Source organism: Staurois parvus, unplaced genomic scaffold, assembly GCF_062004578.1.
Source record: "Staurois parvus isolate SC_StPar_1 unplaced genomic scaffold, SC_StPar_1.0 ptg000604l, whole genome shotgun sequence".
Taxonomy (NCBI): Eukaryota; Metazoa; Chordata; class Amphibia; order Anura; family Ranidae; genus Staurois; species Staurois parvus.
Genome location: NW_028318400.1, coordinates 2255105 through 2272804, shown reverse-complemented (window position 1 = coordinate 2272804; position 17700 = coordinate 2255105). Strand labels below are relative to the sequence as shown.

The window sequence follows — 17700 nt, the reverse complement described above, 5'->3', positions numbered from 1 at the left end:
GGACCTTAGCCACTCTGCAAATTCTACCCTATCTATTCTTAAAGGGACGTTACATAAAATAACCTGTTTTTTATATTCTCTTTTTTAGAAAATCCTGGAAAATGCCATATTTTTGTAAGGAAATAATATTCCAATGGCCCTAGTTCACACCAGTGCAGTGCATTCCACTGCAGTCAACAAAAGTAGAACATGCTGCATTTTTCTTTATGGAACAGTTTTGGAACATGACAAAAAGTGCAGCATAATGCACATGTCCTTGATTGAGATGAAGGGAAAAAAAGAGGGGAAATGCACCAGAACACATAAAAAAGCATTAACAATGCATCAAATACGCAAATACAGAAATGCACCTGGAATACTGAAACTGTGGTGTGAAAAGGCCCTTAAGCCATTCTCTGTAAAGACTATTCTTACTGAAAATAAGCACAATAAATACATTTAAAAATTGCAGCTCACTCCAAGTTCTTCTCTCAAACTCTTCTCCCTTCTCTTTGTTCACCCCATTGTCTGAATTACATATTAACCAAGCTGCATAAACAGGGGGTCTTCTTACCCCCAGACAGACTCTAAGATTGCTCATTGGATATCACTGTACTACATTTATACTGTAAAGTAGCATACGGTAAGTCATTTTGATGGATAACATTTTAATAAACTTAGCAGCTCAAAAACAGCATGGTTGCATATTTAAACAATAATTAAACCAGATTTCACCCAAATGTATTCTATATTTTATTGAAGCAAACCAAAATTGTAGAGGGAAGAATATGGACAACTGTTTACAGATTAACGATAGAACAGTAGGACAGCTGCCTCAGTAATTTCCTTGGTGGAACTCCATCCCCTACGTGTTCCATAGCCGTCCCAGTCCAAGGATGCAAAGTCTCCACACTGGCGAGGTGATCCCTCTGAGATGTATCCCCCTCCTCCAATGCAGTGCTAAGAAAGAGTGAAAGGTCAAAAAAAAAATATTACCAACCTAATATCACTAAAGCCTCCTTGCATAAGTCTGAACAAGAATTTACAGATTAAGTTCACCTTTTTATTTTCTAAATTCCAGCTCCCCTATGTACCAATATACCATTAATGTACCTGTTGCAAAAAAATAAAAGGTTTCTTTGATTTTGAGAACAAGGCCTTACCTTAGCCCTTGCTGAATTTCTTAGAAAGATTCATCACTTGCTGGTATGTAGATTTAGGACAGAAAAACCAATAGAACACAGGATGCAAACAACCTTCACCTATCAATTATGTTTGCATGGCATCCCTGGCATCTCTCCACTCGTGCATTTGCCTGGATTCCCCAGCGTCCCTCCAGACAGGCCTGGGTTGCTAAACTCTTTAGGGCCACATGCGCCCTGTGGGTTTGACACCCATGATGTAGTGCAAGGGCCTGTCTAATTGGATACAGAGTGATTGGAGATACAGAGTGATTGGATAGATGGTGTGTCCTCCTAATATATTGTTTTGGTAAATTTAAAGCAGATTATACAATCAGATTGTATAGTGTATGGCCACCTTTATACACAGTGCCTCTATCCACTTCCTCCTATGTATCTGTATAATGATGGCCATACACTATGCAATCTGATTGTAAAATTTCCTTTAGATTTACCAGAACTATGGAATAGGAGGACCCACCTGGACAATCAATTCAATTTGTATCAAATCAGATATGCTCTTGCACTGCATATCTGATGGGAAATCTAAAGGAGATTGCGCAATCAGATTGTAATGTGTATGGTCACTTTAAGGGAAGAAATAGGTGGTGGTATAGTAATGAGGGCGCTGTGGTCCAGAATGGTAATACACACCCTATCACACCCTTTTCTGTAATGCAAAAGCACAGAGAATGAGGGGAGCTTACCTACAGGAAGTGATGTAACCTGAAAGAATGTTTTAAAAATTTAACTTTTTAAAACTTTAAAACAGAAACATGAAATTTCAGACTGTGGATGATGTAAGTGAGAGATAAGAAGATTGGGTTGCTGGGCCAGAAATTATCACAGAAGGATTCTATTTATTATGAAAATTTAAATATTGCTAAAAAAAGTGAATTTATCCTTTAAAGTGTTACTAAACCCCGGACCCTGCATTCACTATATCTGGTCTCCCGGGACCCTGCATTCGCTATATCTGGTCTCCCAGGACCCTGCATTCACTATATCTGGTCTCCCCGGACCCTGCATTCACTATATCTGGTCTCCCCCGGACCCTGCATTCACTATATCTGGTCTCCCCCGGACCCTGCATTCACTATATCTGGTCTCCCCCGGACCCTGCATTCACTATATCTGGTCTCCCCCGGACCCTGCATTCACTATATCTGGTCTCCCCGGACCCTGCAATCACTATATCTGGTCTCCCCGGACCCTGCATTCACTATATCTGGTCTCCCCCGGACCCTGCATTCACTATATCTGGTCTCCCCCGGACCCTGCATTCACTATATCTGGTCTCCCCCGGACCCTGCATTCACTATATCTGGTCTCCCCCGGACCCTGCATTCACTATATCTGGTCTCCCCGGACCCTGCAATCACTATATCTGGTCTCCCCCGTACCCTACATTCACTATATCTGGTCTCCCAGGACCCTGTATTCACTATATCTGGTCTCCCAGGACCCCGCATATACTATACCTGGTCTCCCCTGGACCCTGCATTCACTTTATCCGGTCTCCCAGGACCCTGCATTCACTATATCTGGTCTCCCACAGTACACACAACATGGAAGTGCAATTATTTTACTAAATATAAACTGCTAAATACCTTTTCTCATCAGCAGTTAGAGCAGTCTTGTGACTGTTATCAGTATCCAGCAAGTTAAAGCTTGTAGGAGGAGTTTTCTTTCTGCTCTAGGAAGATGCAAAACTCCTGACCACTGCCTGGAAAGTGCTGATTGACACTGTGCTGATCACATGCACTCTCCCAAGGAAAAAAAAAACCTCTTTAGCAATACACACCAAACTGATCATGTGCAAAATACCTACGGTTCAGTCTGTCTTATCAGGCGATAAGAGGGGGGCACTGGAAAAAGGGGAGGATCAGAGAAGACAGGATCAAATAGCCTTTTTACACAATGCAGAGGAAGAACCCCTTAGGTTCCACAGTGAGTATAACAAGCATTCTTTACTGCATATACAGACCGATTTTACTGTTGTGGGTTTAGTAACACTTTAAAGAAAAATCCTCCAAACTCTCAGTGGAAACTTTTATAATGACTGGAGAAAGTGAAATCAGGACCCAGAAGTGACGCTTTACGTGAGTCATTAGCAATAAGGGGAGATCAGTGAATGGACATTTACTGATCTCCCTCCCCTCTGCCTGATGGCACCCGCTATCCTAGTTCTGGATCTGCCAATGGTCATGCAGAACCCAGAATACATGGCTTGGGTACATGCGTTGGGGAGTACTGGCACTCATAGGGGTGTGTGGAAGCAATATGACACCTGACAGCCTACTGTTGGCTTGTCAGATTTACAAACAGGGAGAGGCTTCCTTTTAGGTTTTGTTCACACTTGTGTTGGTGGGGGGGGGGGCGCAGTAAAAACATGCTGCTGAGTCTCATTTTTATTGCCTACCAACCAATCCCCCTTATGTTGTAAAAGCACTCTCACTGTAGTATGGTTTTGGTGGCGGAGGGTTTACACACATTCTTGGTGGCTATAGCTGTTGGGAGTGTTTGTACAACCCACTACCACCATTGCCATACTACAGACTGCAGTGCCAGTGCCTTTGTAGCATATTTTTACTGCCCTCCCAAACATGTGTGATAATGATGATGATCACAATACAGAAGATGCTATATAGCTGTCAGTCGTATGGCTCTTTGCATTGACTTGCCACTTGCAGTACTACAGTTGCTGTATCTCTCTATACCTTCTTACAAAAACAAGTGCTGTGCAGTTGTGCCGCTTTGCCTATCCACTGGTATCCCTGTGTTGCACCCTCGGCCACCTCTCTGATTAGTCACCTCCCACCACCCTGTTAAAGTTGCGCTCTCCACCCTCCTCAGCACTTACTGAGGGAGGCGGTGAGCAGGTGTGGCCAACCAGGACTTAAAAATCAGTATCAGGAACCTAGGCTCTGGCTTTATCTGCCAGCTTGCTGATATGAAAAAAAGTCTCCTCTCTGCTCCCACCTTCTGCACCACTCCTCTGAACTGATGGGGCCCAGGGAAAATGTAATGCATGTCCTAGCAAGCCTGGGAGCCTGGTCATATATTACAAACTGCTTGCACTATAGATGAACAGCAAGGCTTCCCGGGGTCCCCTGTTGAGCTGATGGGACCCAGGTCTGGTACAGGAGAACTGAATGTATTACCCTATCAAAGACCCTGCTGCTGTACATAGTAGAGAAAAGACAGCGCAAAGCCTGCAGAATGTAGTAAGTCAAATCCAGAAAATGTACTAAAAACCTTAATAAATGCACTCACAGGGGTTAAAGTGACAGATGGTGGTGGATGCTGAGTCATTGCACAGTGAGCAGACAATCTCCGATAGGGACACCTGTGCCTCATCCAAAAGCATAGACGGTCCAGTGATTAATAGCCCCCATAAATAAGGTATGTGTAGCACCCTCCTAGATAAGTACTAGGATAAGTAGATTATAGTTGGTTCCTGTTAGGAAAATCTAACTATGCTTTCTGCTTCACAGAGAGCTGCAATTATTAGTAATGCTTGCTCTGTGTGTTCATGTACTGCTAGTTCTGCCCCTGGCTTCCTCTGTATCCAAGTTACCTAGGAAGGTTCTAGATGTATAGGTGGAACTCATGCAAAACACAGTACGAATATTAACGCCACTCCATCCAATCACAGGGAGTGCTGCCCTGAAGGATGCTGGAAGATGGTACTTATTATTTGGGCATGCTTAGCCCTGGGTATTTCCTGGATAGGATTGCACCAGCCTGGGGCGAAGGCACGTTGCCTCCCCAGGCACCTACTGCCATGCAGCCTCAGCTGGGCTACCTGGAGGCCTGAAGTAAGAGAGAGAGTGACTCTGGTTCTTCAGTAAGCAGACTGAGGGGAGCTGTCTGTCAAAGATCTGTCTGGTATCACTAGAGGGTGCTGCTTGGAAGGAGGCTACCATTCTGTTCTTAGGCCTTGTGAGAACAGACACTGAGGGATCTTGGGGACTCTGTGTGCTTTGCTACCCCTCTGGTGCTTTATAGTCAGCATGAATCTGAAACAAGGGAACCCTGGCTCTTCAGGAAGAGCACTGTCCGTTTAACCCCTTCCAAGCACTGGGACTTTGCTCAAGGCTGCTACTTAAGGAAGTTTTGTCCTCAGCCGTAACTAGTTCTATTTCTGGAATAGCCTACTAAATTTCCCATCCCTATCCAAGTTCCACCTTGTAAGTGAATTTTCCCATAAAATGTGGTGGAAAGTCACTTTGCAAAAAATGCTAAGGAAAGTGACTGGCATAGTACCACTGGATTGGTGTAAGGCCAATGTGGTGACAATATTTAAAAAGGGGTCAAAATCTTTACCAAGTTATTATAGACTTGTTAGTTTAACTTATATAGTTGGGATGATACTGGAGAGTTTAATAAAAGACCACATAGATGAGTTCTTGCTGGAAAAAATATATTTTAAGCAACAGACAGCATGGATTCATGAAAGACAGAAGTTGTCAAACAAATCTGATTTCTTTTTATGAGGAGGTGAGCAAAACCTTGGACAGAGGGGTGGCAATGGATGTGGTAAACTTGGATTTTGCAAAAGTGTTAGACACAGTTCCCCGCACACGGCTAATGTGTAAGGTAAAGTCTACAGGCTTGGAAAAATCTGTATGTAAATGGATAGAAAACTGGCTAAAAGATCGTATTCAGAGAGTAGTGGTTAATGATTCATACTCTGAATGGTCTGGGGTCATCAGTGGTGTACCCCAAGGTTCAGTGTCGGGACCCTTACTTTTTATTATATTTATAAACGATATAGGGTCTGGGATTAAAAATCCCATTTCAGTCTTTGCAGATGACACCAAGCTGTGCAGTGGAATAACATCCTTACAGGATGTCTCCAACTTACAAGCCAACCTCAATGCATTGTTTAATTGGACAACTATCTGGTAAATGAGGTTTAATGTTGATAAATGTAAGGTTCTGCACTTGGGGGCTAAGAATATGCATGCATCATACATACTAGGGGGGGGTACAACTAGGGGAATCAATGGTGGAGAAGGATCTGGGAGTTCTGGTAGATCACAAGCTTAATAATGGCATGCAATGACAAGCTGCGGCTTCTAAAGCGAGTAAAATCCTGTCTTGTATTAAAAGAGGTATAGACTCCAGAGAGAGAGATATCATATTACCCCGGTACAAATCATTAGTAAGACCTCATCTGGAATATGCAGTTGAGTTTTGGGCACCAATTCACAAAAAGAACATTGGGGAACTGGAGAAAGTACAGAGAAGGGCAACCAAACTGATAAGAGGCATGGAGGAGCTCAGCTATGAGGAAAGATTAGAGGAACTGAATGTATTCTCTCTTGAGAAGAGGAGATTAAGGGGGGATATGATCAACATGTATAAATACATCAGTGGTTCATATAGTGAACTCGGTGTAGAACTATTCACCCTGAGGCCATCACAGAGGACAAGGGGGCACTCTTTATGTCTGGAGGAAAAGAAATTTAATCTCCAAATACAGAAAGGTTTCTTCACAGTGAGGGATGTGAAAATTTGGAATATACTCCCTCAAGAGTTGGTTCTGGCCAACTCAGTGGATTGCTTCAAAAAAGGCCTGGATTCTTTCTTAGATACACAGAATAGAACTGGATACTAACATTTATAGGTAAAGTTGATCCAGGGAATATCCGATTGCCTCTCGGGGGATCAGGAAGGATTTTGTTTTCCCTGCAGGAGCAAATTGGATCATGCTTTGCTGGGTTTTATTGCCTTCCTCTGGATCACCTGTGGGTGTAGGATAATAACTTTTTTTTTTTAATGGTTGATCTGGATGGACTTTTGTCTTTTTTCAGCCAGACTAATTATGTAACTATGTAAGTGCAAGAAAAAAAACTGTATTTTTGCATGTGCATGACTGAATGATGGAATTCAGCAGAGCTTCACCTCATTCACTAAGTTAAGGGAAAATTTGCTTTCAAAGCAAAACAACCTATTTGACTTTAGTAAATCAACCTAACTGTGTCAGTATTAAAGAAGTACTAATACTTACATGCTCTACATTGCAGCCTGTCACTTTTACACCAGGGCACAGAGCCAGGGGAGCTCTTTCGTTGTTAATAGCTCGGAACTGGACATAGCCAGCAGCGAACTCTCCTGTAGAGAAAGAACGTTGCATTAACATTGTGATCACCATTTTACAGAATTCACATAGACAAGGATTATTGGATATTCATCATGATCTTACTTCCTCCAAGTGGTGAGTAGTAAGCTGCTGTCTTCGTGGCACTTCCAAAGTCATAAACAACAGGAACAGCAGGTCCATTGTGTGCCAAACAGGCTCCAGTATTGTACACCAAAGGGTATTTCTATCAGCAGGGTAAAAGCATTGGTTCAGATTATTGATATGTACTTACTATATAAAGTACTTAAAGTAGAATTATAGTCAAAACTTTTTTTTTTCATTTTGGATAGAGCAAGGGAGGGTTATAACCCCTGCTAATTTATTTTTTGGCATCTGTGTCCCATTCGGGGAAATTAATCTTCACTTCCTGTCCCATAGCCAAAAGGGGAAGTGAGAGAATCTCTGCAAATTAAGGGAATTCATTGGGGACCCCCAGTTCACCAGAACTAGTGTCCCCATTAGAAGATTTCCCCTATATTGCCTTTTTGGGGACAACCCAAAATTTGTGGTTTCTTTTACTTTCATTTTCGATGATAATGGTAAACAGGACAAAAAGAGAGGGTGAACCTCCCTAACAGGGGAACAGACAGTAATAAAAACTGACAGGTGTTCTAATCTATACAAAACTAAAGAAAAAAAGGTTTTGCCTTTAGCTATATGTTAAGGGCCGGTTCACACTATAGAAATGCAGTCCAGATGTGTTCCGGATGCGTTTCCACATGCACATTTTTGATGCGTGTCGGTGCGTTTTTGATGCATTCCAGTGTGTTCTTTATGAATTCCAGTTCTTTTTTCCCCCTCTCTTTTTCTTCAATTAAAACAGAGACATGTGCATTCCAGTGTATTTTGGTGTGTTCCAGTGCATTCCGGTGCTTTTTTGTTGCGTTTTTCCACGTTCCAGTACAGTTATGTGCAGAAAAAATGCAGCATGTTCTACTTTTTTTTTATCTGCAACCAGAACACACTGGAACTGCAAGCACTGATGTGAACTATGACATTGACAACCATATAACCTACTTTTTGTGCATTTTGTATGTAGTGTGAACTGGCCCTAAGGCTCTTGCAGTAATAACACCACACTATCCATGGTGCACAAAGCAAATTGACAACGCAGTTTAGTATAAATGTTCTATTGGTGATTTCCTCTCATTTTATTCTGTCATCTATGTGATTTGCAGTTGTTTACTTAACGTTGGCTATTCCTTGAATACACGTAACACAAAATACACAAAGAAAATTGAAATTATACAGCCATAGGCACATTGGTCTTATTTATTAAGACTGAGAAAAGTGCAATGATGATTATGCAGACACTTCATATAATATAAGTATCATGTATAACTAATCTGGCTGTTGCAGACTAAAATCTGATTGGTTGCTATACAATACTGTACTATGCATAAAGCTTTATTCAATAAACAATAGAAGCAGCAAAATGTCGGAACCCTCAGTAAAATGTCACTTTACTGAACCAGATTAGAACAGAATAAATTCTGACTGGCAATGTGGGCAGTGAGTGGGTTGGAGTTTTGCTCCATGCCATAGTGTATTTCATTTACCCATAAATTTAAATTTAAAGGGAATTGAAAGTGTTCAAATTGTTCAAAGAACTTTGCATCTCACTGTCCATGGTGCACAAAGCAAATTGACAACAGTTTGGAATAAATGTTCTACTGGTGACTTCCTCTCATTTTATTCTGTCATCTGTATGATATTATATTAAAAAAGTTCAGCGCAATAGGTACCTAATTATAATTATGCAGCTAGCATGTGATGTGTTCCCACATATATCAAAATAATCAATAAAAAATGCATAATATATACAACTATATGAATATATCAACACAGTGATACTCTTATATCAAATAATAAACCTTAAATCTACTGAATGTGTACTAATAAACAGTGATGGTGACATATAAACAATGCTCCACAGTCCTTATGAACGCTTAATGATCAAACATACTCCATGGTCATATATTCCAAAATGGATATTCAGTATCTCACAGAAGTGAGTACACCCCTCACATTTTTGTAAATATTTTATTATTTCCTCAGTGTTGTCACATGAAAAGATATGACACTTTGCTACAATGTAAAGTAGTGAGTGTACAGCTTGTATAAAAGTGTAAATTTGCTGTCCCCTCAAAATAACTCAACACACAGCCATTAATGTCTAAACCACTGGCAACAAACGTGAGTACGCCACTGGGCCCAATTAGCCATTTTCCCTCCCCGATGTCATGTGACTCGTTAGTGTTTCAAGGTCTCAGGTGTGAATGGGGAGCAGGTGTGTTAAATTTGGTGTTATCGCTCTCACTCTCTCATACTGGTCACTGGAAGTTCAACATGGCACCTCATGGCAAAGAACTCTCTGAGAATCTGACAAAAAGAATTGTTGTTCTACATAAAGATGGCCTATGTTATAAGAAGATTGCCAAGACCCTGAAACTGAGCTGCAGCACGGTGGCCAAGACCATACAGCGGTTTAACAGGACATGTTCCACTCAGAACAGGCCTCGCCATGGTCGACCAAAGGAGTTGAGTGCACGTGCTCAGCGTCATATCCAGAGGTTGTCTTTGGGATATAGACATATGAGTGCTGCCAGTATTGCTGCAGAGGTTGAAAGGGTGGGGAGTCAGTCTGTCAGTGCTCAGACCATACGCTGCACACTGCATCAAATTGGTCTGCATGGCTGTCGTCCCAGAAGGAAGCTTCTTCTAACGATGATGCACAAGAAAGCCTGCAAACAGTTTGCTGAAGACAAGCAAACTAAGGACATGGACTACTGGAACCATGTCCTGTGGTCTGATGAGACCAAGATAAACTGATTTGGTTCAGATGGTGTCAAGCGTGTTTGGCGGCTACCAGGTGTAGAGTACAAAGACAAGTGTGTCTTGCCTACAGTCAAGCATGGGGGTGGGAGTGTCATGGTCTGGGGCTGCATAAGTGCTGCCAGCACTGGGGAGCTACAGTTCATTGAGGGAACCATGAATGCCAACATGTACTGTGACATACTGAAGCAGAGTATGATCCCCTCCCTTCGGAGACTTGACCGCAGGGCAGTATTCCAACATAATGACCCCAAACACACCTCCAAAACAACCACTGCCTTGCTAAAGAAGCTGAGGGTAAAGGTGATGGACTGGCCAAGCATGTCTCCAGACCTAAACCCTATTGAGCTTCTGTAGGGCATCCTTAAATGGAAGGTGGAGGAGCGCAGGGTATCTAACATCCACCAGCTCTGTGATGTCGTCATGGAGGAGTAAAAGAGGACTCCAGTGGCGACCTCTGAAGCTCTGGTGAACTCCATACCCAAGAGGGTTAAGGCAGTGCTAGAAAATTATGGTGGCCACACAAAATATTGACACTTTGGGCCCAATTTGGACATTTTCACTTAGGGGTGTACTCATTTTTGTCACCAGCAGTTTAGACTTTAAAAGCTGTGTATTGAGTTATTTTGAGGGGACAAACCGGAAGTCTATGTCCTGCAACTAAACTATCTGGAGATCACTGTATAGATTGTGGAGTGGATTGGATTCATACAAAGTGTTGGCAAAAAGTGGGAAGTTATTGTACCATATATACCTGCCTGGGTTAAAAGGGAAAAGTGTAGTTTTACCTGTCATTATGGGTCAAACACTAAGGTGAGCGCATAAGTGTGTTGGAGGTGGAGGAGCACAAAGGGGTGATACAGAAGCACTGTACACTTGAATATAGCGGTGTGATTACACCTGTTCACACAAAGCCATCGTGGAATACATGGAACAGTTTATCACGATTTATGTTGTATATAGTATCACAAGCACTGCGGATATTACAGAATACATGTGTTTTTATATATATCCATTTTGCACTATATGACCATGGAGTATGTTTGATCATTAAACATTCTCAAGCACTGTTGAGCATTGTCTATATTTCACCATCACTGTTTATTAGTGCACATTCAGTAGATTTAAGGTTTATTAGTTTGATATAGGAGTATCACTGTGTTGATATATTCATATAGTTGTATATATTATGCGCTGCATTTTTTATTGATTAATCTGTATGATTTTTTTTTACTTTGTTGTATATCATTCACCCATTAATTAAAGTGGAACTTCACTCTCTCAATCAACACTGACTATTTTTAATCCTTATGCGCTAGCATTAGTAAATAGATAGAATATCATATGTTTTTACATTTCTTCAGTTATTTCTTGGTTCCAGGCCTAGGCAATTGATGTCATACATCACAGGAGTCTTTAGGAGAGAAGGAGGGGTTTTCTCAGCTATGCACACCCTCCTGCCTGCATGCCTGAGCTAAGGGCAGTTGGATTCCATTAAGTAAATGCTACACGAATCATCTGCCCTTAAGCAAGAGTGATTTATTATCAAAATAAAGCATGGAGGCATGGATGGGTGAGTTTGCTTTGAATATTAAAAGTGAATAAATAGTGTTTTTGGTTTGTGGTGCTCCTATTGTTCAAAGAACTTTGCAACTCAAGTCAAAATGCCAGCTACACCACATAAAAAAAAACAAGCAATGAGGACAGTGGAACTTCAATAAAAAATTTACCTTGTAAAGCCGAAAAAGGTTACCGCCCTCTTGGTTAAAGAAACTGTTTTCTGTCCGATATCTCAAAAGAGATGAATTCCTCCACCGAGACAAGGGTGTGTTATTGGGAACATGCCATAGACCCAGATCTTTGGCAGTAATATCATAATATCCTGGATTCTAAAACACACATTTTTTTTAAATAAATGTATATCTTTTTTCAGACATTATCAAATATCAGTTAAGAGAACGAACTATGAGAACTTCCCCCAAAGTTGATTAAAATTGATTTTCAAAGCTATCTGATCTATAAAAGCCAGAGTGCAGTCATGACAATTTTGTTTTATATTTTATAATTTATGGTTGGGAATCTCCACATAAATGGGTAGGTTTACAATGTCTTCAGATCATAGGAGAACATTTTAGAATCTGCTGCAAACATAGTAACAATATACATAGGCCTTTGTAGCGCTACCCCTGTAGGAGCTGCTAGTATTTTGCTCAGGGTTTCCCATAAATCTATTTCTTATAGCCAGATGCACACAACTTTTGCTGATTACTCCAATGATCTGTCTAGGGGTTGTAGTTTTTGGTTGTTTTCATTTTGTTTTAGAACTGGGATAGGGAAAGGATATAGTGGAAAATGTCGAATTGAACTATAAACACTTGAGGACAGTGGAACTGTGGGTTTCCTTAGTAGAACTGTGTAGCAGACCATACAAAGAAAGTCCTTCTGTAACAGTTGCTCTTGTAGACACCAGCCAGTGTCCCCTCTAGCTTACACCCAGCAGCTGACAATGTAGGTCTAGAGGGGGTTAACCACTTGCCTACTGGGCACTTATACCCCCTTCTTTACCAGGCCAATTTTCAGCTTTCAGCACTGTCGTACTTTGATTGACAATTACGCGGTCATGCAAGATTATACCCATATGACATTTTTATCATTTTTTTCTCACAAATAGAGCTTTCTTTTGGTGGTATTTAATCACCGCTGGGCACTTTACTTTTTGCGCTATAAACAAAAAGTGTGCAAAAAATTTGAAAAAAAAGTTTCTTTGTTTCTATTATAAAATTTTTCAAGCAGGTAATTTTTCTCCTTCACTGATGTGCGTTGATGAGGCAGCACTGATAGCTGGCACTGATGGGCACTGATAGGCAGCACTGAAGGGCACTGATAGGAGGCACTGATAGGTAGCACTAATGAGGTGGCACAGATAGGTGGCACTGATAGGCAGTTGATGATGGGTACTGATAGACAGGTGGCACTGATAGGTGGCACTGACTGGCATCACTGCTGGGCACTGACTGGTACAACTGCTGGGCACTGACTGGCACAACCGCTGGGCACTGACTGGTGGCAGCACTGCTGGGCTGCATTGATGGGCACTGGTGGGTGGCACTGGTGGGCACAGGTGAGTGGCACTGGTGGGCACAGGTGGGTGTCACTGCTGGGCACAGGTAGGTGGCAGTTCTGGGCACAGGTAGGTGGCACTGCTGGGCACAGGTGGGCGGAGTTAGTGGGTGGCACTGCTGGGCACAGGTGGGCGGAACTGGTGGGTGGCGCTACTGGGCACCGATCATCAGCCTCCCTGGCTAGAACTCCCTTCTCAGAGGAAGAGGAAGAGGAAGAAGAACCCAGATCCCATGTGCTCACTGAATATAAATACTAGCATTCAGCATGCTCAGAGGCACCACTCCCTGTAATTGGCTGGAGCTGCATCCATATTCATATTGCTCATCTGCCTGGTTCATACTATCCACCCAGAACCTTTCTTGGTTACCCAGATGCAGCAGCACTGTGAGTCACACAGGATAAACTAGCTAAACAATCGTAACTCTTCTGTTAAGCAAAGAGAGAGCTGCTAAATTTGCCTATCTCCTGTTTAGCAGAAGATCATGTTATACTATACTCAACTATCTACATCCTAGCACCCATCTAAAAGTATGCTACACCTTCAATCAGAAAGAAGCAAGAATTTACAAAAATGCCTCTCACTTATCTCATATGGTATACATTTAATAATTATATTAGTTCTATGATCTCTATAAAATGCGTTATAATACCTTATAATCATCACTGGTTGCACCATCTGGTAGCCCAAATGTGGCATAATTTGCCCAGTTTCCTTCTCCTGCTGGATTATTGGGGTTGTTTCCCTGCTGGCTGGACCAGCGATCGCCTGCAGTGCATTTCCCATTCATGTTGTTCTCGTGTACACTGGCCACCAGTGTCCAACCTCCACCATTGGTTGTCATATCACAGAAGGTCTGGTAGACCACTCCATCTTCAGTGGTCAGTGTGTAAATTCCATCTGCAGTAGAGTATAACAACAAGAATTCATGCACAGTATGAAAACAATAACACAAGCTTAGAAGATACGTTATGTATGTAATGCAATCTTTTACCATAATAGTAAATAGCATCAATTTTACAGACACCTAAATTATATGATTTCTCTGTCTTTGCCCTTAAATTAAAAGTGCTCCATCTAACTGATGCAACCTACTGTTTTTTTTTCTTTATACGTTATCGTTATAGTCTATCATGAATGCAGTTGCAAGACTCTATTATACTTTCAACCATTCCTCATTTGGTACCCCATTTCTGCCAATTGTTTTCTCTGCTGTTCTCCATCTGACCTTCAAGTAAAGTTCAGGTAGTCTACAAAACACTTCACAATGACCTCATCTACATTTCTGGTACCCCTAAAAATATTTAAACATTTTCTCTCCATCTCTGTCTCTCAGACAAGCCCACGTTCCCTGGATTTCTCTTCCCTGAACCGTTAGACTTGTTACCCCTTTAAAATATTTAGCCAGCCCATTAAAACTCATCCTTTCAAAATGTCCTACTTTACCCTATTCCATTATTGCTGAAGAAGCAATGCACACCAACAGAAAACTATTACTACTGGCAGTTTAAAAAGAAAAGCAAACATCTCATTTGTATGGACAACATGGGAACTTTCCAAATGTTCAAAAGACACAAATTGATTTTTACAGTGAAGGGATTATTGCAAACCTACAATATTGTATATATTACAATTTGTTGCTAAAATGTAAGCTATTTAGTTGTCCTTTTGATCATTTTACAAATCTGACTGTTATTTGCAAAGTGAAGATCAATTATTTTGCAAAGTATATAATATTTTCATTACAAATAAAACTTGTTATGTTAGATAATTGATGACCTGTTTGACAATACATTGACTCGGATTGTGTATGTACCATGATATATAAATGTGTATCTCACCTTTAGCATATCGGTCTGAATTCTTGATTGCTTTACAGCTCCTGTATCGATATTCAGCACCTCCAGTGGGGTATCTAGAATCTGGTACGATGCTATTTGCAGTGTCATCATCCCAGCATAACAACAGGTTAAGGATAGCCTTCTTCGTCTCAGAAAGGGAAGCATGTTCTAAAATAAAGACATGTGGACAATCAGAGAAACAAGTATATACAGTATATTGTCTGCAAATAACTCATTATTTCTTGACAGATACTTTTTGATTACTTTCAACATGCATTTATGTACAAATGAATCTATCATGTTAGTTCTATTCCAGATGGCTTTTGACATGATGGTAAACTCATCTTTTTTTGCAGCTCTGTCAATGTAATCCATAGTAACATACACTAAATAGTGCAGTATTGTGAAGTAGAGAGACATTCAAGCTGCACAAGTACAAAGGTCTACATCACACTTAAAGTGTTACTAAACCCACAACAGTGAAATCAGTCTATATATGCAGTAAAGCTTGCTTGTTATACTCACTGTGGAACCCAAGGGGTTAATCCTCCACATTGTGTAAAAAGGCCATTTGATCCTGTCTTCTCTGATCCTTCCCTTCTACTGTCCCCAATCTATCTGCTGATATTACAGAGCTCTAGGAGTCACTCTGCACATGTTCGGTTTAGTGTGTATTGCTAGAAAGATTTTTTTTTTCTTTGGGAGGGTGCTTGTGATCAGCACAAAGCCAATCAGCACCATCCAGACAGAGGGTCGGGACAGTCAGAGCAGAATGAAAACCCCTCCTACAAGATTACCCACTGCTCAGCTGGACACTGACAGAAGTCACAAAACTGCTATATACTGCTGATGAGAAAAGGTATTTAGCAGTTTATATTTACTAAAACAATTGCATTTCCATGTTGTGTGTACTATGGGAGACTGGATATAGTGAATGCAGAGTCCTGGGTTTAGTAACACTTTAAGCCTCCCACATACAATGAGAACATCGGACGAATGATCGTCCATTTATTTTGCATGCTAATCTCATACTGAAAATGAATCGGCTACTAAACTTATGAAAATTCTCCTAAGACAGAATACAACATCCCGCGATGATGTAAGGTATTGTATTCTTTTGTTTCTGAGCATGCTCGGTCTTGGTCACACGATTTTTTACAGACGAATACTGTATTGATTTAGCGAAAATCATTTGTTCTGTTATCTTATGACAAAAATGTTGTGCTTGGTTCTTCAAATAATTTCACATGGACTGTCGTGATCAGCTCTCGAAATCTGTGTACTAATGATCAGATGATCAAACGATCACTCCAAAAGCAGTATTTTTTAGTCTAATTTTCTCATCGTGTGTACTAGGCATAAAAGTATATTTGTTGCCATAATGTTGTTAATTAGATTACAGAATCATCACAGTAAATACAAAAACACTGAATTATCACAACAAATATAAAGAAAAAAAAAGATCATTATGGAATCATAAAAATAATTAACAAGCACACATTTAAACTTAATGGAAAACCTTGGGTTGTAATTGTCAGAATATAAATATATACTTTAGAGCTCTAATTTTTTTACTTCTGGATAAATGTTTGCATCCATATATACTGTATAGTCTGCCAGCCTTTTTTATTTTTTTTCTAATCAGGATGACATATGCTGGTCATAGCTGAAACTAAGGTTTACCTGTTATAAATCAAGTCAAAGATCCAAAACAAATGCCAATGTGGCTTAAAATATCACTGTTACAGGTGTTTTTAGCATGGAAAGTATTTCTTCACCAATCTCAACAAAGGTCCAAGTACAACAATTCTAGCATACAAAGCTCACAAGTTTGGATGGATGACTTGCAAAATATGGGGGACATTTACTAAAACTGGTGCAGCTGTGCATGGTAGCCAATCAGCTAACTTCAGCTTGTTCAATTAAGGTTTGGCAATAAAACCTGGAAGCTGATTGGTTTCTATAGAAAGCTGCACCAGATTTTTCAAGCTCAAGTTTTAGCATATAACTCATTATGTGTCTATGTTGGCAGTTTTTAGCACAAATGTGCACAGATTCTTGTTGGAACTTGTTGTTAGCATTTGGGATTGGGTCAAATAGTATTTTTTGGTATCCTTAGATTGGCATAATATTAGAACCTTGCACTCAAACGTGCAACAGGAGTCTCCATACCATGCTATATATGATATTCCAAGCACAGTAGCAGAGTATCAGAATAAAAATAGCTGAGCACCTCTGTTATAGATCATAGCTCTTTCGACACAAGAAATATACTCACCACATTTGTTAGCAAAAGCTCCACCAAGAGCCAAGGAGAGGAGTAGAAGACTGTACACCAACATCTTCACCTGAGTAAAGTAGACAAATCTCATAAACCTAGGCTATGCAGCTATGGTAAAATAATTATATTTCAAATACATAATGAGACCAACAGAACAATTCATGGTACATTATAAATATAACATGGAATTAATGTTGAGATTGCAATAAAAGTGTTAAAAAACTAATAATCAGGGGGTTCTGGTAAAAAAAATGATAGGCAGAAATAGTCCTGTTACCAGCTACGCCTCAGAGGTACTTCCAATATAAGAC

The 17700-nt window shown here is 40.6% G+C and overlaps 1 protein-coding gene across 1 annotated transcript; it reads right to left on the bottom strand.

The window, feature by feature from the left end:
* Nucleotides 1-719: 719 nt before the first annotated feature.
* On the bottom strand, nt 720-17450 carry LOC149449781 (intelectin-1-like). The gene is made up of 7 exons (XM_089692741.1): nt 17387-17450; nt 15109-15276; nt 13920-14167; nt 11877-12035; nt 7375-7495; nt 7180-7283; nt 720-939 (listed from the first exon to the last, which is right to left on the bottom strand). Exons 1-7 carry the CDS (start codon nt 17448-17450, stop codon nt 787-789), a joined length of 1017 nt encoding a protein of 338 aa, XP_089548867.1. The 3' UTR covers nt 720-786.
* Between the last annotated feature and the right edge of the window lie 250 nt (nt 17451-17700).